The following is a 22442-nucleotide window of genomic DNA, read 5'->3' as shown; positions in this document are numbered from 1 at the left end:
TTACTTGTATTCTATATTTAACATTGTAATCATATTTATCAGACAAAATAATATTTAAAACTCAGTTATAATAATTTATGTACAAAAAATAGAGATGAGACTCTAGGACATTTTCTCGAAGAAAACAATCGAGCAACTTATTGAAACTGAATTCATTGATGAATGATTCCAATTATTGAAATAATAAATGAAATAATTATCAAACAAATCAAATTATATTATAAAATACTGTTTGAAGTATATGCTTATTTTTTGAACCAAATTGATTTTCATATAATGTTTAAATTAACTGCAACGAACATAAAATATGAATACATTTATTAAATAGCATAAAATAATATATGAATTCATACTTTATTAATAATTATGAATTATCATGCCAAAACATAAATGACCGAACAATATTGAAAATACGTTTGCCAAACATGTAGGTATTTAAAATAAAAATGTCCATTTCCTTATTAATCATTTAAACTCAAATATGGAAAGTGATAAGAATAATGAACAACATTTTAATATTATTTCCTTGAAATGTATATTCTTCTTGCGTTAAGCTATATAGTTTAATATGATAATTTATTCAACCATTACCAACTTCCACTATGGTCGGTCTTACGTGGGTCCAAGGCAGAGAGAATATTATACAGGTTCGCAGAATCTAAATTAATTGTTGCAAAGACTGATTATGTTACATGAGATGCAAAACTTGGCTTCCAATTTTACATCGTACATCGTTATCGGAGAGTATGCATTTCTTGTTAGTTGGATCAAATTAGAGCTTTCAGAACAACCATTTCCTAGAGCCATACGAGTATGTAAGGTAATTCATGTAACATTTTAAACAAAAATAAAATTTTAATCTTGAGTCCAGACATATATAATCAATAGTTCATCATGGGTCGTTTTCAAGTTATAATTCATATAAATATATTCTATGATTTTTTAATATAAGATGAAAATTAAACTTTAAATAAGTTTAGTTTAATATGCACATTTATATAAAATTGAAGATTTAACGTAGTGGTTTAAAGGCACAGTTTTAAGATAAGAATAATTTTAATGCGAGTTCGAATATACTTTATAACAATTATTTATATATTTTTCAAAAGTAATCTTCTATGACTATATCAAATTCATAAAAAACGAATGACGTCAATATGCGTTATTGTACAAAAAAATATAAATACAATTTTTAGCTTTGAATATAAAACTTTTAGGATTTTAAGAATAATTACTTGAAAAGTATACTTGAAACAAATTTAGAGATAATTATGTCAATTGAAATTCATGTAAGAAAATGCATTTACAGAAACGTAACGCAAATATGTAAAACAAAATTGGACAAATTACACAATTTATAATAAATTTCGGTTTATTTATCAAATTGGCAAAAATCAAATCATTTCTCTATATACTATTCATGATGGGATTTGTGTCAGAAAATGTGTGTTATCTTAAAAACGAGTAAAGTATAAACGTTTTAACAATAATATTTGAAAGTAGACGGCAAAATATGTATAACCAGCCAGCACATCAAATCAAACAACACTATTTTCTTTTGTTAGTTTTTTTAGCTGGAAGCATTACGATACCTTAATATAATTGTTATGTATACGTTATTTAATTGTTTTATAAGAAATTTTGTTATGTTTAAGTTAGATTCATATTATATAACATTAATTTTTTATAACCATTATAAAACCTCATATGTGAGCGGCGTAAAAATAACCAACTAAAATCTTTACAATGCCAAATGAGTAAACAATAAGATAGTTAATTAAATCAAACTCGGTAAATGAATATTTGTGACCAAATACCAGATCAAGGTTATATACTGTTATCTTTCTTCAAAATATGCTCATAAAATTTATATTATTTTATAAAATACCATTAAAATTGAAAATAAGATATTGGATCTGTTTGTTCCCTAGTTATCTCTAGGGAACAAACTAGAGTTAGAACTAGGTGACAAGTTTTTGGAAAAATAGCAAAAAAACATAGTTGTTCAATGATTCGTCTTAATTAATTTTGGAATTTTACTGAACTTAGTTAGTTTTGTTTGATATGTGGTATTTGTTTTCATGTAGTTTGATTTTCATTTCTATTGCCACCTAAAAACTGGTAAGTAATTTTTGGACATCGATAACTTTCCGTAGGGTAAGTTCTAGTAATCGCAAAAAAATCGAAGGCACATATAATGGTTTCAGAAATCGAGTGAAAAGAGAAAAAATATTGCCATTTGGCGGCCAAAAATGATCATTAGACATATGCGCATAAAATTATCAGATATTTTAGAGAGATGTTATTAATAAAATCTCTAACAAAACTAATAAAATTAAAAAAATAAGTATGAATTGTGTTTACAAATATATAGGTTCTGTACCAATGTTTATCTGTTATCTGTTAGACTGCAATGCGGCGCTTACGCGCTTCGATATTTTTTCTCTAAAAAGGTATAAAACTCGATTACTTTAAAAAAGTTCAAAATTCTAAGAAAAAATTAGAGTATGAAAAAAACGAAATATAAGAAAAATTCTGATTTTTCAAAAAAGTCTTTTTTTTAAAAAAATTTCAAAATTCTCAAAAATCTCACTTTTTCACAGTTTTTAAGAAATTTTAAAGGTTTTTTAACAATATTGATTTTTGGTACAAAAAGTTACAGGGAGCTTGCCTCGTTTTTGAAAAAACGCTTAGTTTAAATCTGAATGTCACAAAAGCTGCAAATGTGCACAGTGTATTTATAGAAAGTATAGTAAATTTATTATGATTCATAAATATAAATCAACTAACCTTCTTTGCAGCCGTTATAATTTTACCAAAACACTCATATCAAATACCATAAAGTCGTTATAAAACAAAAGAAGAACGTTAACATATTTTGACGCTCCAGCTTGCTTTCTTTTATATCCACCGTCGCCTGGTTTCCGTTGAACGCAAATATATGATTTTGAGAATAAACTATGCATTATTCAGAGGCGTTAGGAGATATACAACGAGGGCGTTTTGACTGGCGCGATTTCGCTGGCTTTGTGCGGAATCACGGCATTTGTGCTCCGCGCTGCAGTTGACCGCGACACGTTCGCTTCGCCAGAAAGCCGAACAGAGCGATATTGCGGCGGATCAAATGCAACGCGCTGTCTGCTTCATAGAATGACGGGGGATATAGTATGTAGTCAATTTATTTAATAAATGTGGAAGAAAACTAGCTGTAAGTGGAATTCTGTCTTAAGGCAATTAAGGCATCGTGCCTTAAGGCAAATTGCTGGAACTTTCCGTACCAAAAATTATTATTTTTTTAAAAACGATTAACATTTTTGAAAAAAAAGTTACTTCGAAAAAATAAGATTTTTGAGAAACTCTAAATTTGACAAAAAATTATTAAAAAAAAAAAATTTTTTTTGGAAACAAACTTTTTCTGAAAAGAAAAATGTTTTCTTCATTTTGACATATTTTCGAAATTCTGAACTTTTTTTCAAAGCAATCGTATTGCTTGAACTGCATAGAGACGAAATGTCAAAGCGCGCAAGTGCCGCGCCGCCGTCTAACGCATAAGCATTGGTACGGAACACATAGAAATGTAAAAAAAAATTATACTTATTGTTAAAATCTCTATAAAATATCTAATAATTTGATGTGCATATGTCTAATGATCATTTTTAACCGCCAGATGGCATTTTTTTTACTTTTTTTCATTAGATCTCCAAAACCGCCAGACCTGCCTTCATGAAAATTTGATTCTTCATCTTGTTAATAGAAGTAAAATGTTTTTTGAATTATTCAAATCGGACGCTCCGTTCTCTTAAAAACTGAGTTACCGTTTTTGGCACTTTTTGCCCCATATCTTCGGAACGGCTAGACCTGCCTTTGCCAAAAACTAAACAGCACGTCTCCTTGTCAATACCAATCGAATGTTTTTTGAATTATTCAAATCGCTTTATCCGTGTTCCTGAAATCATCGACGAAAATTTGTGTCCGAACACACACACACACATCAATTTTTTCAAAGGTATGCTAAAATGTTCAGAAGATTTTGAAACGTAAAGATATATAAAAATTTTCATTTTCGATTTTCTTGCGATTACTATAACTTGCCCTACGGGAAGGTAATTATTCTACGTGGACGTAGTAAAATAGTAGAAATATTCCTGAGTTGATAGAATATTGAAACCCTCTCTTTTTTAAAACTGTGTGTCTATAAGTAGCAATGATTTCCACAAACTCAAAACTCTCTATTCTAGATCATTGATACTCTATAGACTGAATAAGGTGCAGATCACATTCGGAAAATATGTGTCAAGCTTTGCATATCATAAAAAACTGGGAGAACAGAATACTGAGTTAGGCTTAAACGAAAGCAAAAGTAACAATTTTACAGCACGGACAATTTTCTTTTTTTTTATTTTTTATTTTTTATCTATTTATTGTATTAACAGCAATCAGAACTCTTATATGCTCTATAATCTGTTTGTTTGTTAAGGACTTATGACTACTTATGTTTTTCATGAAAGGCAATCTAACGATTAACCATTCTCTTATGTGTGGGATATTTTTTGATATTAGCTCTTACGTCTAATAGTTAACATATGATAGGATGTTGCAGCTATGTCCACAAAGAACGATTTCCACTTGGAATTATATTGTGATTTATAATCCCAAGTGGAAATATGGCATCAAAGCTGCCAGATTCGGACTACGGCGGGAATCGAACTAGTGAACCCGGGACTAGTTGCTGCCAGCGCTGGCCCCGAATAATGGGATTTTTTTCCTTACAAGATTGTTTTTTTATTTATTTTATTTTCAATAATAATCAGAATACAGTACAATTCTTAAACTATTTGGCTTATATCATTCACTCACATACTTTCAAACACACATACAAATATTTGTGATAAATATTTTATCGTGATAGGATAATCACTCCAATAAATTAATTCACCAAGACAATTCAATTCCTATGCAAATATATTGTGGTGCTAAAATTCTTCAATATTATCATTGGGCAGCTCTTCTTCAGTCTTCTTGAAATTGCTGTCTCAGATTATGAATTAAATGGTGATTAAGATTGTGAATGGCATCATAAAATCACTAGAACTATTAGCAAATATCAAATCTGTCACACTGACTAGGACTTTGAACTAATAGAATTGTAAATACAATTAAGTCTTAAACTAGTGGGCCGCATGGCATCGTGCCTTAAGGCAAATTGCTGGAACTTCCCGTACCAAATATTATTATTTTGTTAAAAACGAAAACATTTTTGAAAAAAATTTACTTCGAAAAAATTAGATTTTTGAGGAACTAGGACTTTGACAAAGAATTACTTTTTTTAAAAAAAAATTTTTTTTTGAATAAAAAAATGTTTTCTTTATTTGACATATTTTGGAAATTCTGAACTTTTTTTCAAAGCAATCGTGCCTTTATGAAAATTTGATCAGTTCTTCATCTTGTCAAAACAAGTAAAATGATTTCTGAATTATTAAAATCGGACGCTCCGTTCTCTTAAAAACTGAGTTACCGTTTTTGGCACTTTTTGCCCCGTATCTTAAAAACGGTTCGATCTGCCTTCGCCAAAAACTAATCAGCACGTCTCCTTATCAATATGAATCGAATGTTTTTTCAATTATTCAAATCGGTTGATCGGTGTTCCCGAAATAGTCGACGAAAATTTGTTTTCCGCACACACACACACATACATCCATTTTTTCTAAGGTATGCCAAAATGTTCAGAAACCTGTAAAACGTAAAGATATATAAAAATTTTCATTTTTGATTTTTTTGCAATTACTGTAACTTGCCCTACGGGAGGTTAAATATAAGGTAGAGCGGGGCACAAAGGTCCAATTTGTCTTTCAGCAATAATATTGAGAAAACCTAATCAATTATAATTATAAGGAAATCATTGAGTACTTAATTTTTTATCCACTAATAACATAAATTGATTTTGATATTAATTATATTGTACAACTAGGCTTGTTTAATATGATACAAAACTTAGTATGATATAAAACTTATTATGATATAAGACTCAATTTGGGATATGATAATTTTACTATTATATTATAATGTACTATTATATATCATAGATAATTTAATCCATACAAATAATCTATTACCGCTAGATTATTATTTGCTAATTAACTGATTTATATATATATTGTATATTTATATATATTATTATATATATATATATATATATATTGTATAATTGTATTGTATAAATGTGCCTACGCTTATTTTATGGTATAAAACTCACTAAGATATAAGACTCAATTTGGGATATGATAATCTTATTATTATATTATAATGTACTATTATATATAATTTAACTATATTATCTATTATACCGTGAGATACCCATGCCATCAATTTCTCTATCCATACAAATAATCTATTACCGCTAGATTATTATTTGCTAATTAACTTATTTGCTAACTCTATCTATCTATTGCCTGTACCGGGGATTGAACCCGGTTCCTCCGCATGACAGTCACGCACCTTAACCGCTACTCTATCGGGTTCCCCCACTGAAAATATATTATGGGACTCACTGTTGTTTCCGCGGTTCTAATTAATCTTCATCTTCTAATTAACTAATACTAAGTTGACGCGACGAAACACGAAAAAAGACGGTTGATTGTAGCGTTACGGTGGTCGAGTGGTTAAGGTCGTAGCCTGTCACGCGGCGGACCGGGGTTCGATTCCCGGTAAGGGTGAAAATAGTATGTAAACAAAATTATAGGTGTAAGATAATAAATGTTAGGCGGTTTAGATATAAGTGTAAGGATTGAGCGTATACGGTGTGGTGGAAACAGAGCGTACGATATAGTAGTTATGGCGTATAACCACGTAAAAAGTAATCATTAGGTATGATTTAGGTATAGGTGATACACATACGCAAAAAGAAACTTATGACGTACGGTTTATAGTATGAGAAATGCAAATGTTATATAGATTTAATTTATAAATATTTTTTTTCCATAGGAATATTTATCTTGCTGAATGGTTTTTTGGCAAAGGCAGGAAATTATGCAAGAAATGTCGGTTTAGTTTTTGAGAGAACGGAGCATCTGATTCAAATGATTCAAAAAACATTTTACTTCTATTGACAGAATGAACAAGTGGTAAATTTTTCGGAAGGCAAGTCTAATAAAAAACAGTAAAAAATTCAGTTCTCAGTCAAAAATATTAAATATCGGTACGAAAAGTTCTAGCAATTTGCCTTAAGGCGCGCAATGCACCTCTAGTTTACTCTTATATTATAAGAACAAAAAGTTCAAAAACATTCGAAACAAAAAGTGAAAGTTTTTTTAGGAAAATTTAATTATCAATTTTAAGTATATTTTGATTGTCAAATTTAAGTATATATACTAAAATAATTATTAATAACGGTAGCTTAAATTACATATTTTATTACATAACTAGAAATTGAAAATACAGATAGTACCATAAATTATATTATGTTAACATTATTTTTATGTTTTAATTATTGTTACATTTTCAAACTCGAAACAAATTTTAACAAGCAGAAAGTTCTTTGAATCATTTAAATCGGACGCTTAGTTCTCTCAAAAACTGTAATTTTTTGCACATTTAGCTCCGTATCTTTGAAATGGCTGGGCCTGCCTTTGCCAAAATCTGATAAACACTTCTCCCAATCATTGCTAATTGAATGTTGTTTAGTACATTCAAATCGAATGCTCCGTTCTCTCAAAAACTCGATTTCTATTTTCTGCACTCTTTGCTCTTTATCTCCGTAACTGCTGGACCTGCCTTTACCAAAAACTAATCAGCTCATCTTCCTATCAATAGGAATCGAATGTTTTTGGAACCATTCAAATCGGTTGATCCGTGCGCCCGAAAACGTGCCTGGAAATTTGTATCCATACATACATACACACACACGCACGCATCCATTTTTTCTGAGGTATGCCAGAATGTTCAGAAACCTTCAAAACGTCGAGAAATGTAAAAATATTCAATTTCGATTTTCGGCCCATTACAATAACTTACCCTACAAGAAGTTAATACCCTACGGGAAGTTAATACTAGCTTGAGACAATTATGGCATCGTGCCTTAAGGCAAATTGCCAGAACTTCCCGTACCGTAACAAAATGTTCGAAGAATACTAAATGTTTTCAAATACATTATTATAAATATTGTAACATTGTCTAATATTTATAAGAATTATATAAACGGAATTGCAAAGTTGAAATTATTTGTAAAGTATATTGGGACTATAGTCAGAATTAAAAATAAAATCTGAATTATTTTTGATATACAAAAAATTAAAAAAAAAAAAAGTTGAATTTTTTTTTCCAAAATCAATTATTTTGTTAAGACAAGCAGAAAGTTCTTTGAATCATTTAATTCGGACGCTTAGTTCTCTCAAAAACTGCCATTTTTTACATATTTAGCTCCGCATCTTCGAAATGGCAGGACCTGCCTTTGCCAAAAACTATTAATCACTTCTCCCAATCATTACTAATTGAATGTTTTTTAGATCATTCTAATCGGATACTCCGTTCTCTCAAAAAAGTCGATTTTTATTTTCTGCACTCTTTGCTTAGTATCTCTGAAACGGCTGGACCTGCCTTTGCCAAAAACTAATCAGCTCTTTTTCCTACTAATAGGTATCGAATGTTTTTTGAACCATTCAAATCGGTTGATCCGTGCGCCCGAAAACGTGACTGGAAATTTGTATCCATACCTACATACATACATACACAAAACACACACACACATCCATTTTTTCTGAGGTATGCCAAAACGTTCAGAAACCTTCAAAACGTCGAGAAATGTAAACATTTTCAATTCCGTTTTTCGGCCCATTAAAATAACTTACCCTACGGGAAGTTGATAATGCGTGCATAACAGTTCTTTAAATAAAGTATCCAAAGTAGTCATTGAGTTTTGCGGCAGTTTGAACTATTTCAATACTCGTCAAAACGTTTCTGAGACTAATATAAAGTGAAAAAATTATTACCTTAAAGTGCATCTATACAATAAAAAAGTATGTGCAATTAATTATTAGATTACGTTACCGAAGTATTATGTATGAAGTGTACGTGTATTATATTATATTATACGTTTGTATTCAAATTTTTCATTTGTAGTTTTTTAAGTTATAAAATTATTAGTTTAATATTATAAATTTACTGTAAGTAGCCGATTGGAGTATATATAAATAAAAAAACTAGTTGGTTTGGTATTTTGCCTTAAGGCAAGTAACATGAACTTCCCGATATGTGTAATTAATTGACCTAATCCATCAAAACTAAATTAATTTATGATTGATTAAAAGTATTCCGAGTCGATTTATTACACATAATTGAAAACGATCGAACACTTTGACAGGAGTATTTTCTAAAAGTAAATTTTCTGCAATCAACAATTGTTATAATTGAACCAGTTTCCATAGGACTTTAATGGCTTGATATGTTCATTACAATTAAGTACTCTAACGTTATGCCAAAGTAATATCGTCCAATTTTAATTTGAGAAAACGTCAAAAAATCTACTAATTTTCGTAAACTTTGATGAATTTTTAAAATTAAACTACTTGTCGTAAGGTCGTAATATTTCAATAAGTCGTATAAGACCATGATATATATCATCAAAAAAAGTTTTATGAAAATCCGCTCCAATTTTGTTTTCAACAGTTAATTACAAGAAAACGGTTCGGTAGATTTTCACCTAAAACTAAGCAGTATCATTCACAACTAATATCTTTCGAACAGTTTTTGATTTTTTAATATCGATTCGGTAGTATGAGCTTGAATGTGGACGAAAAGTTTACACTTTTTTCTAAATTATAAAGAAACGGTTTGGCAGATCGTCGCATAAAACTGACAAACGATAGTCCTAATCGAGATACATCAAATGGCTTTTGAATTTCTGAAATCAATTCAGGCATTTTTGAGAAAACGTCGATAAAAGGTCTAATTTTGACAAATGCCAAAAAAACGATACCAATTTTTGCAAACTTTAACGAATTTTTAAAGCTAAACCAATTGTCGTAGAGCCGAAATTCTTTAGTATGATCTAGAACACTATGGTATCTACCGTCAAAAAAATAATAATAAAAATAGTCGAAAAAAAAATTTTTAACACTTTATTACAAGAAAACGGCCCGGCCGATCTCTACCAATAACTCATCAGCCAACCAATATCTTTCGAACGGTTTTTGAATTTTCAAGATCGATTCAGAACTGCGGGCTAAAACGTGGACGAAAAATTTTTCACTTTTCTGCTATTTACAAAGAAACGGCTTGGCTGGTCGTCGCGCAAAATTGATAAACGCTAGTCCTCATCGAGATACATCGAATGGCTTTTAAATTTTTGAAATCGGTCCAGCCATTTTTGAGAAAACGTCGATTTACGGCAAAAAATCTGTTCACTCACACACACACACACACACATACTTTTTCCATTTTTGGTCTCATTCGACTCAGAATGGCTTGAAACGTCGAGAAAACATAAAATTAGCGAATCGGATTTTTTGATGAAAACATAAACTTCTCCTTCGGGAAGTTAATAAATGAGATTTTATCATTCAGCGCGAGAGAAGATTTTTTCCGAATATGTTATATTAGCTTTTGAATAATTCGAGGGTGTGGATTTCAAAAAATCAATGTAACTTTGCTAATAGCTCCAGTTTTTAGGATATCCTCATGTTGCATCCTAACTATTTTAAATTGAATGGAACGCATTGGACAAGCTCAAGCAAGTTACTGAAATTTTTGTTTCCCAGATAATTTATTACGACTAAAACTATTGTCACCTTGATTTTGTTTTCGACTTTATTTATAGAATGTACAAACAGTGGACTTTTGATGTGTTGCCTGATTTGGCGATCATCGAACTATAATAGAACCTACCATTAGGTTTAGCCATATAAGTAGTAATTTTCAAACTACATACAGATATTTTTTGTGTCCGTTGATGACAATCATTTACTAATCATTAAACTCTTTCAAAATATGATATATTTTGTGTGGGATTGAGTTTATTCGATAAACGGATAGATTTATTTATGATTCAAATATGACTTATTTATGATACACGGCTCGAAAGATTTTTTTTTGTTTCGCGGATTTTAATATATATTACACTTTACTACTTACAAATTTTAAATTGTTAGTTAATTGTCATACTTCATATATTAACCTTTCCAGCGATGAGGCAACTTTTACGTGTATAGCATGAATTGCGTGCAGAAAAAACACAGTGTTAGAACCCTGATTTATGGCCGATCAAAATAATATTATTTATTAAGGCAATATGCTAATCTTTATGCATTTAAAAAGTTTATCTCCAATTACATATCTTCCCTCAAATGTAGATGAATTTTTGTTATATTTTTTGTGTTATAAATGACATACATCTGACATTAATTGACCTATAAGACTATTAAGTTGGTTTTACCAATCTGCAACAGAGCTATAATAAATGCATTATGATTGACGATTATGATTAGCAAATGCAGTGAACTATGATTGACGCATATACTCGTGTATGGAGAAGTGCAAAATTTACTGTATTGACGAGTATATTCGCCATGCGTATAAAACAGGAACCATTTACTATTAAAATATGTTCTGTAACATCAAGTTGTTTAAAATAAGTAGTTGTAAGTGGAACTTTACCTTAAGAAACTTGCATAGGCTTTCCGAAATATGAAAATAATAAATTCAACAATAAGAATTATAAATTTGCTAATTAAATAACCCTTTCTTATATTGAAACGTTGGAACTGGAACCGTAAGTAATATTTCTAGGACCACAGTAGAAATGACACAATCCGTTGAAAGGACTACCTGTTCAAATGTAGACTTGTCTCAGTTGTCAACTTGTCTACTTTTGTATCTATCTACTTGTCTACTTGTCTACGTTTTACCAATCTACCAATCAGCCTATCTGCCTACCAGTCGACCCTGTTTGCCTAATATTCTACTTTTCTACCTATCTACCTATCTGAATTTGAACAATTTTACCTATCTACCGGTTTTAATTTCAACCTATCAACCTCTATCAACCTGTCTACCTGTATATCTGTCTTATTTGTGTTTGCTTTATTTGTATATCTTTCTATTTATCCACTTGCCTACCTGTCCATCTGTACACCTGTCTACCAATAGACATGTCTACCTGTCCAACTATGTGCAACTCCGAAACCGCTGGACCTGTCTTCGCAAAAATGTGATCAATTTTTACCTCCGCCCGTAGAATGGTATTTGAAACTATTACCATACAGAAAGATAATAAATACAATAATTGGGGTGTATGACGTCGTGCCTTAAGGCAAATTGCTGGAACTTCCCGTACCGTAATGAATAATTTTGGTACGTATCCAAAAAAAGTCACACAGAATGAGTACACATTGTTAAAATATCCATAAACTATCTGATAATTTAATATACATATGTCCAATAAATACTTTTGATCTCCAAATGACATTTCTAACTTCCCGTAGGGTAAGTTATTGTAATGGGTTGAAAATCGAAATAGAAATTTTTTACATTTCTCGACGTTTTGAAGGTTTCTGAACATTTTGGCATACATCAGAAAAAATTGATGCGTGTGTGTATGTAGATACAAATTTACAGGCATGTTTTCGGGCGCACGGTTCAACCGATTTGAAAAACATTCGATTTCTATTGATAGAGAGATGAGCTGATTAGTTTTTGGTAAAGGCAGGCTCAGCCATTTTGCAGATACAGAGCAAAATGTGCAAAAAATGGCAGTTTTTGAGAGAACAAAGCGTCCGATTTAAATGATTCAAAGAACTTTTTCAGCTTATTTTAAAAAAATAATTGATTTTGGAATAAAAATGTATCATCTTTTTTTTTATTTTTTAGTTTTTTTTTGTACATCGAAAAAAATTCAGATTTTATTTTTAATTCAGACTAAAGTTCTAATATACTTAGAACAAATAATTTTAACTTTGCAATTCAGTTTATATAATTCTTATAAATATGCTACAATATTTATAATAATCAATTTGAAAACATTCAGTATTCCTCAAACATTTCGTTACGTTACGGGAAGTTCTTAAGGCACGATGCCATACACCCCACTAGTTTTAGCTTATTTTTATTGAGAGTCCGTAACCGTTAGACCTGCTTTCGCAAAAATTTAATGAATTATTCATCTTGTCAATACAAGTAAAATATTTTCTGAATTTTTAAAATCGGACACTCCGTTCTCTTAAAAACTGAATTACAGTTTTTGGTACATTTTGCCCCGTATCTTCGGAAGAGCTAGACCTGCCTTTGCCAAAAACTAATCAGCAAATTTCCTTATCTATACGAATCGAATGTTTTTTGAATTATTCAAATCGGTTGATCAGTGTTCCCGAAATCGTCGACAAAAATTTGTAACAGCTCACACATACATATCTATTTTTTCTAAGGTGTGCCAAAATATTCAAAAACCCTTAAAACTTAAAAATATATAAAAACTTTCATTTTCGATTTTTTTGAGATTACTATAAATTACCCTACGGGAAGTTAATATAATATTGTGACAATAATTTGAGATATAAGCTATTCAACGCCAAAAATTGTATTCAGTTCGACATCATATTTGAAATCGTTTCAGTAGTATAGAATTTCATCCAGGATGAACAACATGTATATGTACATATATACAAATAGCCCACTTGTTCGACGCCTAGATCGCATTCATGTTGTTTATAGGTGCCGCAGTGTCGCGCCGTGAATAGTACCCACGAGTCGCTTGACAAATTGTTGGGAAAGCGCGAGCTTTGTTGGCAAAAGCAAACGGCCGAGCAACGAACCATTCTATGTACCTGCACCGTGTAACATCGCGAATTTACAGTCACGTTTCACCGAATTAGTGGGCACGTAGTAATCGGAGGCCGTTTCAGAGTTGTTAGAGGATATTGTTGGTAATCCTATTGTGGGTTTCGATTAGATGCATTGATGTTCGTGAATATACGTTATATTGTTATAAAATTACTGGCTATGTCGATGCATTGAATACCTGGTACATGTCATATCTGTTATGAATGATACAACAACAATATGTTTTTATTATTTGCGTTATTGTTTAAACAGCAATCAGAACTAGTCTCAGTGTTCCATAAATTGTATATTTTATACCTAGCAATCGGAAGACAACCCTGATGAGTAAAAAATTTTATTTACCGACATTGTTAAGTATGATGTGATTAACTTCGACAAAAATTGGGGTCTATATTTCTCAAGTGAAAACATATATCGCTGTTGCAATGTATGATTTTGTATGCGTAAACGTAAGATTTGAACTCTAAATGATTTGGTTTTTAAACCGAAGTTCATATATCTAAACTATAAATGCTCACGTTTTCACGAATAGATACCGTTTTTGATTTAAATATAGTTGAACTGTAATAAATTCTTAAGCTTGAACACATACCTAAACAAAAAGTTTTTTTTTTAATGAAATAATTTGATTTTAAATCAGAATTACCGGCTTAGTAAGAGCTTTAAAATTTGATTATATGCTAAATATATATATACGTTTTTTCACCTATGATGTCATTATCTCATATTTATCAAACAATAAACAATTCTTTTAAATTTCTTTCATAATTAATTTGAAAAATTGCACTTGTGCCAGGTAGTCAAAAAGTTAGTTTTCCTAATTTTAAAAAGTTAAAATTTTTGAAACGTTAGAAGTTATAATTATGAGAAACTGCTTTAGCCCTCCTTTGGAAATTTGTATTTGTCAATTTTCTCATTTATAACGTATTGTTTTGTATAATTGCATATATTATTTCCAAATATTTAATGGGTAGCTGTAATTTTATTTTCTAGTTAATACAAAGATTCAATTTAAATCAATGCTTTTTGAAAACCCAGGACAAACGATCAGAATTCGGAACAAATATTGCTTCTAGAAAAACCCAAGACGCAGTAATATTTTGGGAATTCAAAGTTTTAATACACAATGAATTATTTAGCACCTTTATACAAGCAAGTGATCTTATAATAAAAATAGATTCATATATATTTTATACAGATACTAATTTATTAAGCAAACATTTATGTTATAAAATAACATGTTATGCATACAATTATTTGCAATGCATGCCGGTAAATATTTGAGGCGTTATAAAGAAACTTTTTTTTACAAATATAATTTGTGACGATGTGAAAATTTTCTTAGATTTAGAAATTTTACAGTTTTAATATGCAAAGAACACAATATTATTTATATTTTATTCCGCTACCTACGAATGATATCAATTTGTTCATATTGAAATCCTTTGTGCTCGGATTAAAATATGAAATACTTTGAAAAAAGCGAACATATACATGTTTTATAAATAATACCAATTCAGAATACGCGCGAATAAATAAAAAAAATTGTTCCTAAATGTTTAAACACTCACATGAAATAATTCATTACAAATCCTTATTTGGTTCTAAAATTATACTATTTAATTTCACTTTTACATAACGCATTAAAATTTAGCATCGAGTTGCTTTAGTTAACATGGAAAACAAATTGAGTGCAAAAAGTTAAATCTTTTGCATTTTTGCACTAACTAACGTAAAAAATAAATATATAATACACAAAGAAAATTGTCTTCTTGCAATAAAGTGTTCTTAAGCAATAATGTTTATTATTTCTTTTTGACTAATTTAATTTAATTTATACGATTTGTATGATATTAATAAATACTCAACTGTGTCATTTTTATAGCCATAATTGAAAAACATTTCATGTTTGCTATTAGCGAAATAAATTAAGTTCATGATATGCTCAAGTTACAAGAGCAAAATTATTTAAAATTAAAGCATGTTAAAATAAATTGAAGTCGAGCCGTTATTAAAGCACAAGTCTCTGCAGCAAACTAAAGCTTTAGTTGCAATGTCATGTGGAGATAATAGCGCTTTTTCGCTAAGTCAATATATAGATATCTTTATATGTATTAAAATTGCTATATAATGAAATTAATAGTATGTTCCGTAGCGACAATCCTGTATAATTTTTATTCAATGACTGAAACTATAATGTAGTGCTTATCGGTAAAATTCAATGTCTATTGTAATATATGTCTATAGTAAACTCACCGGTATTAGTAACTCTGACAACTAAATCTTGTAATACTTTGGGTTTGTAGTACAGGTCATTTTCATGTACAAAAGCAACCGCAGCTCCTTTGGGTGCCCATGCTGCGGTTTGAAGCCGCGTCGGTGTTTTGCTCTCTCGAGGCAACAGCAAAAAATTATTTCTGCAAAGAAATAATATTTCAACTATAAAAACTATACATACATAAAATGAATTTAGTCATTATTATGAATACGATAGTTCTAAAAGCTCTTTGCATGTTTATAGGTTATTAAGTTTAGGAACAATAGCCACTTGGTTATTTGGTCCCATAATATTTTCATATATGATACATTATTACATACCTAATGTGATACTTTAAACCCTAATAAAGCTAACTTAACTCCCTAGTTTGGATATATTAGTGCATAATAAAATATTAGTATTTGCGTCAATATAACATTTACAATTTTACAATGTGATCTAACAATAAATTTGTTTACTGCTAAAACCATTTAATACATAATAGTCTTGAATTATGACTGTATCCTGGAATCAAATATTCATAGAAGCTTTTAGCATGTAATGTTTAGCAGTTTTAATGTTTTCTAATTGATAATTATAATTTTGAAGTTCTCAGTCTGTTAATTTTGAAGTTCGCTTCAGAAGCAAGTAATAAGTATATAGTTAGTATTAGTTCTATTATTTCAAAAATAAAATTACCATGTTACACTTTGGCGGTTGATTTGAAACATTTAGGCAACTTTTAGTATCTGGAATGCTTTATTTCTATAAATATTTCTTAATTTTACGGTTGTGCTTGCATTGATTTTACTAGTATTTTGATTTAATTTGGTTTCACTCATAAGACGAATTTAATTAAAAATCAATAGTTTAATAATTCAGTAACGATTTTAATACACACAATATCAATATATTTGATACATTTTTTTTGTTTTTGTATAAAAAATCATAGCAATACCACTCTTAATTCGAGCTAATTTGCTCAAGTATCATCAAAGAGATTCTTAATTAAATAAATACATAGAGAATACTAATGTGCAACTAAATTTGAACACTACAAAATTATTTAGTCAACCAAATAATAATAATTAGCACTAATTTTTTCATTGTCTTTGAATGCATATAAAATTCTGTTTTAAAGTGAAAGTAGTTTTATATATTGAGCTGCTTCTACAGTAAAGTGTCAATAAGATGTGTAGTTTAAGTAAAAAATATATAAAGCAAATGTAGTTAGTCAATTATTTAAAAGCTTGAAATTACACTTGATGGTATGAATATGTAACGCTAAATTTAACTAATTAAAACGGATATAAAAGATAGATTTCTGGTTAATGTTATTAAAATATGAAGATTAGAAAAATGTAGTGCTTAAGAAAAAGCAATAAAAACAATGACGGCAACTCTAAAATAAAAATAATGGTTAAATCATATGTTTCACATGTAAATATTTTAAAGTTCATACATATAAAAATCAATGATTTTAATTTGAATTTTTCTCAAATTCTGATAATCAGAGATACATTAGTGTCAAGAATAATTTGCACAAAACCTCCCGCAAGTCATCAAATTTAATATTCAATATTATAGTATGTAAGATTGTTATTTACTGATTTGATAAAATATCACATTAGTTTGAATCACATCCTACAATACAAAATGGTTACTTTTGAAACAATATTTCAAAAGTTTCTATACAAAGCATTCCAACAAACAGAGATATCTAAGATCAAGGAAGTACTTGCAAACATTGCTGTAACAATAAATAATACCTCAAAGCAACTAGAACTTTTGAGATAACGCAATTTCATTTTAATAGTAATATTTTGTACCTTTAATAATAAATTCTGGCAATGCCAGTTTTGTTCCATTATAATTTGTTTAATGCCGTTATTCACTTTAATGGTAGTATGATAATTACACATTTTATAATAAATTAGCAGATGACACTGGATAAGGTTGTGCCAAGGTACGGTGGTGACTGTCGCTTCAAGAACTAAATTTTACTGATTTTGAGTTAGAGTCCTAAACCAAAAGATGAAGTATGATTGTTCGAACAAGTTCTTAATATTGCTTTCAGTATGTGCCTCATATTAACATGATTTGTAGACCGTATTGCTTTTAAAGAGTCAAAAAAAGTTTCTTTGTTTCGACTTTTTCTAATAAATAGTGTTACACGTATACAGATAGATTACCTTGTCATTATGTTTTTGCGCAGATAATTTAGCTTAGTCGTAACGATAATTTGCTTTCAAAAGTGTGTGTGGGGTACGGTTGTGACATGTGGTTGCCAGTATTGTCCTTTTCAGGTAAATATTAAACAGATAAAGAAAAATCTAACCTAAGAACCCAGTTTAAAAAAATGGTTAACTTTGTTTAAAAAATTATGGTTAATTATATTCTGTTATATTATAATAAGAAGCAAGGTTTCAATTATTATGTTGTGTTGTGTTACATATTTATGACAATAAAAGTCGTTATAAATCAATTTGTTGATTATAAATATTAGTTTTTAATCTATTGTTATGTCAGTCACAACCGTCTGAGGGTGACTACGTATTTAAGCACAGCATTTCACTATTTTCACGTAGACCAATTTTACAGCTAGCTAAAAATCAAGGCTGATCAAAAAAATAGTGTCACAACTGTACCCAGTCCCCCTATAGTATCTAAAGCAATATAATAAATATGTGCGAAATAATTATATTACAAATATAATTTAAGTGTGTGCATAAATATATGAGGAAGAGCGCAGAACTTAAAGCTGCTCATGAATATTTCTGACAAAATACGAAATCAAGGATAATTACAGTGTTACCACTTGTCAGAAATATTCTTTGTAAAAAATGTATCAATGAAATTTATATTTTACAAGGATTGCAAAAAAATACGTTTTGCAATTTTGCAAATAATGTAGCTATTATTTTATAAAGACCATTTGCAATTAAAATGAAACATTGGATCTATTTGCCTCCGGGCAGTTCCAAAATTATCGCGTTACAAATTTTCGTAAAGCAGCAAAAAAAACACATTTCTGAAATGATGAATTTGCTGGGATTTGTATTGATCATAGTCATATAATTGTGATGGAGCATTAAAGTGTTCTCATTTCTCGTTTTGTTTGTTCAATCCGGCTGCCTTAATCTTGTATAAATAAATATAGACGAAAATCTAAAAGTTAGTGCTATATACGCACATACAAATTGCAAAAAATAATATGTCGATATCACTATTGCTTGACATCAGACTCCTCGAAGCGCGATCGAATCTGGGACCTCTGATTCAGATGAAGTCCGATTTAACGATTTACCCTCATAAAATTTGCTAAAGTTTTAACTATGTCATCAATTTATTGAGTTTTATTTATAAGAAGGTAGTGATTTTAAGTCTTGTAATTAAATTTAATTATTATTACAATTTTTGTTTATTTTTATTTATTTCTTATAACCAATCTGAACCTTGGGTTCAATGAGGTTATTTGCTGACGGGTACAAGGCTTTTAGAAATTTTCCCAGTGGGGAATTTCCTTACATAAATATATTGATTGTTAATTTATTAAATCTTGCTGCCACTTTCTTTTTAATCTTCTCATAGGAACTTGTTTTAGCAGGTCTTTTATTAAAGTGTTTGGACGGTATGCGCTCTTTTGATGATATTTCGTACTTCTCTCCTTGATAACTTTCTGTATATATTTGATGTTTAGGTCTCGATGAATTGTTTCGCTGGAGACATACCAGGGCGCGTTCACTATAGCTCGTAGTATTTTTGACTGTGCTCTTTGAATTGTTTTTATATATAAAGACGCGAGATAAGAACTCTGTAGTATGGCATAAGTTTTAAGCCTAATCGCCAATCAACATATATTAATGTAAACTTTGGTTAAATTGAACATAATCTAAATAATCAAATATTAATATCAATTATCCTTACCTCGTGGCGACCTCATAAACGTGATAAACGGCACCGTCTGATCTCTCGTCTGTCAGGAGCAGCACGAAACTGGCGTCGTATGACACGATACACCGTTGAGCGTTCAGTTGTCTCTGAAATAATATCAGATGTCAAGCACTGTGCCTACTGCCTACTGCCTACGCTTCTGATTGAAATTCAATATTTAGCATATTTTGGAATATTCGAATACAAAACAGTTCAATTTCGAGTGAATTATGCTATGAATATATGCTTTGTATTGAGTTATTCGAAACTTGGAAAATAGATACTTGAATGGATAGAAGGCAAGTAAAAGAATTTTAATAGGGTTCATTTACAAATTGGGGGTATGAATATTAAGGATTAGTTTAGAAGTTTAGCTTATACTAATTATAAATATTAGGTTGTCAAATATCTCCCTTCCGCTTTTTTGCTATTGGTTTATTATACAAAAAGGCGGAAGGGAGATATTTGACAACCTTATATCTTACTTTGCTTGGAAATTATGAGCTTTCAAGTGCAACTTAGAGCTTTGTTAAATTTATGACCGTTTTCGGTTATTGTGCTTAACTTACATTAATTTGGTTCATTTAAACTTTGGATGAAAATAACATTTCTAGGACTACAGTAAAAAGAAATAATACAATTGATACCCTGGTTTCCAAGAATTCTGACTTTTTGTTGAAATATAAAATTAAAAGCTTTAAAATTGGTTGGCTTTGAAAGGCCTTTTAAAAAAAAATCAAAATTTTAATCGCAATTGTAAAATGGTAAAATACTTGATAATTTTATTGTTGAATCAATTTGAAAAAAAAAATAATAAAAATTTAAATTAACTTAGCTATATTTGCAACTTTAATATTTTTTCAGTAATATGTCAGTAATTAGATATAAAAAGTGCCATAAATCTATATGTCACATTTAACAACTCATAACCATATGGGTAACAATAATTTCTGCAATTTTAGTGTGATTTCAAATGTAAAAAATCAAATAAAATATTTATTCGCTATTAGCGAGTTTTCCATATGTACAAAAACTTTTCACTATACCTAGATGGCCAATTTACAACAGTAATGGATAGCAACCACCTCTTGGACTCTGGAGAGCTTTTCAACAACAACTGCGTTCGTCTACAGAGAACGATAGCTCTTTCAAACGTTTATATAGTATGATGCAGAAAAAACCTGTTCATTTTTACCTTATATATAATATATATATGTATACGAGCTGGCCCGGCCAGAACGTTGTTCTTCCAAAAAAATATTTTTAGTCTAAGACGCTTAGTGTAAAAATAACTAACTGATTGCGAATGTATATGCGTGAAATGAGCAGCTAACAAAAAATATATGAATAGTTTACCAACTGCGAAGCATGCTACATATAACTGTTTCCGGGTTATATTGATAGTTTTCGCAACAGCCAAACTAATCTAAAACTAATTTTATTTAAATTGAATTGGCACATTTGAAGTTTAAAGATTATCATATATTATTACCACGCTTTTATATAAATTGATTAATTTTTGAATAACGAAGCAAAACTTGATAATTAATTTTTAAATTATATTGTTATGTGGCATGCTTAACGAATTGACTGAAATTGAAAAAAACGAGAGAGTGGAAAATTTTATAGTTCCCAATCCAAAACTGTTGTATCTTTAAATTATAATATTTAATCTCTTTTCTTTGAAAAAAATTGCTTTTCATATTTCTACAAGGGGAAAATAAGAGGGATGGACGATCCTCAATAAAAATAAATTAGAAATTGAAACTTAAAGGTATAAAAAATAGATAGTTTCCAATTCTCAGACCTACTGAATACGCATATAAAATTTGGTAAGAATCGGTAAAGCTGTATCGGAGGACTACGGGATCAAACTTTGTGACACGTAAATTTTACATAAAAGATATATATATATATATATATATATATTATATATATATACATACATACATACATATAAATAAGTTTAACGCAACATCTGTAAATATGCAGTATAGTCAAGATATTAATTAATCAATTCATGATATATACAAATGGATGAGGAAAACAACCAGCTTACAATTTTGCTTATAGCTTACTAAACTTTATGTGCTCATAACAAAATTGAAGGCTCATTTAAAACTTTACCCAACGTTTAAAATTTAAAAAAAAATTAAACTAATAACGATTGTTTAACCTAACAGAACTATTTGCATTATGTATTATTCAAATACAACACTTTAAATATTTTTATGTACAATTTAATATAAAAATAAAAATAACTATTGCATAATTTAGTAAAGAAAAAATATCTATGATACCTTTTCAAACGCTATTAGCAATGTTATATATCTGTAATGTTTGCATTATGATCAATGATTTTGTTAACTTCCCGAAGGAGAAGTTTATGTTTTCATAAAAAAACCGATTCGCTAATTTTATGTTT

At 29.5% G+C, this 22442-nt stretch overlaps 1 protein-coding gene across 1 annotated transcript in view; it reads right to left on the bottom strand.

Moving 5' to 3' along the window:
• The window catches only part of LOC113371212, a 516707-nt gene that overhangs the window by 37673 nt on the left and 456592 nt on the right, over positions 1-22442 (bottom strand). The window contains exons 4-5 of the mRNA XM_026611852.1: positions 20012-20124; positions 16084-16244 (exon numbers count right to left, since the gene is read on the bottom strand). Coding sequence (XP_026467637.1) covers positions 16084-16244; positions 20012-20124 — 274 coding nt within the window. The remainder of the gene's footprint in view (positions 1-16083; positions 16245-20011; positions 20125-22442) is intronic.

Source organism: Ctenocephalides felis, unplaced genomic scaffold (assembly GCF_003426905.1).
Source record: "Ctenocephalides felis isolate EL2017-DRISC unplaced genomic scaffold, ASM342690v1 CF-g0.4_SCAFFOLD_01492, whole genome shotgun sequence".
NCBI lineage: Eukaryota > Metazoa > Arthropoda > Insecta > Siphonaptera > Pulicidae > Ctenocephalides > Ctenocephalides felis.
This window is presented reverse-complemented; position numbering and strand designations above follow the sequence as displayed.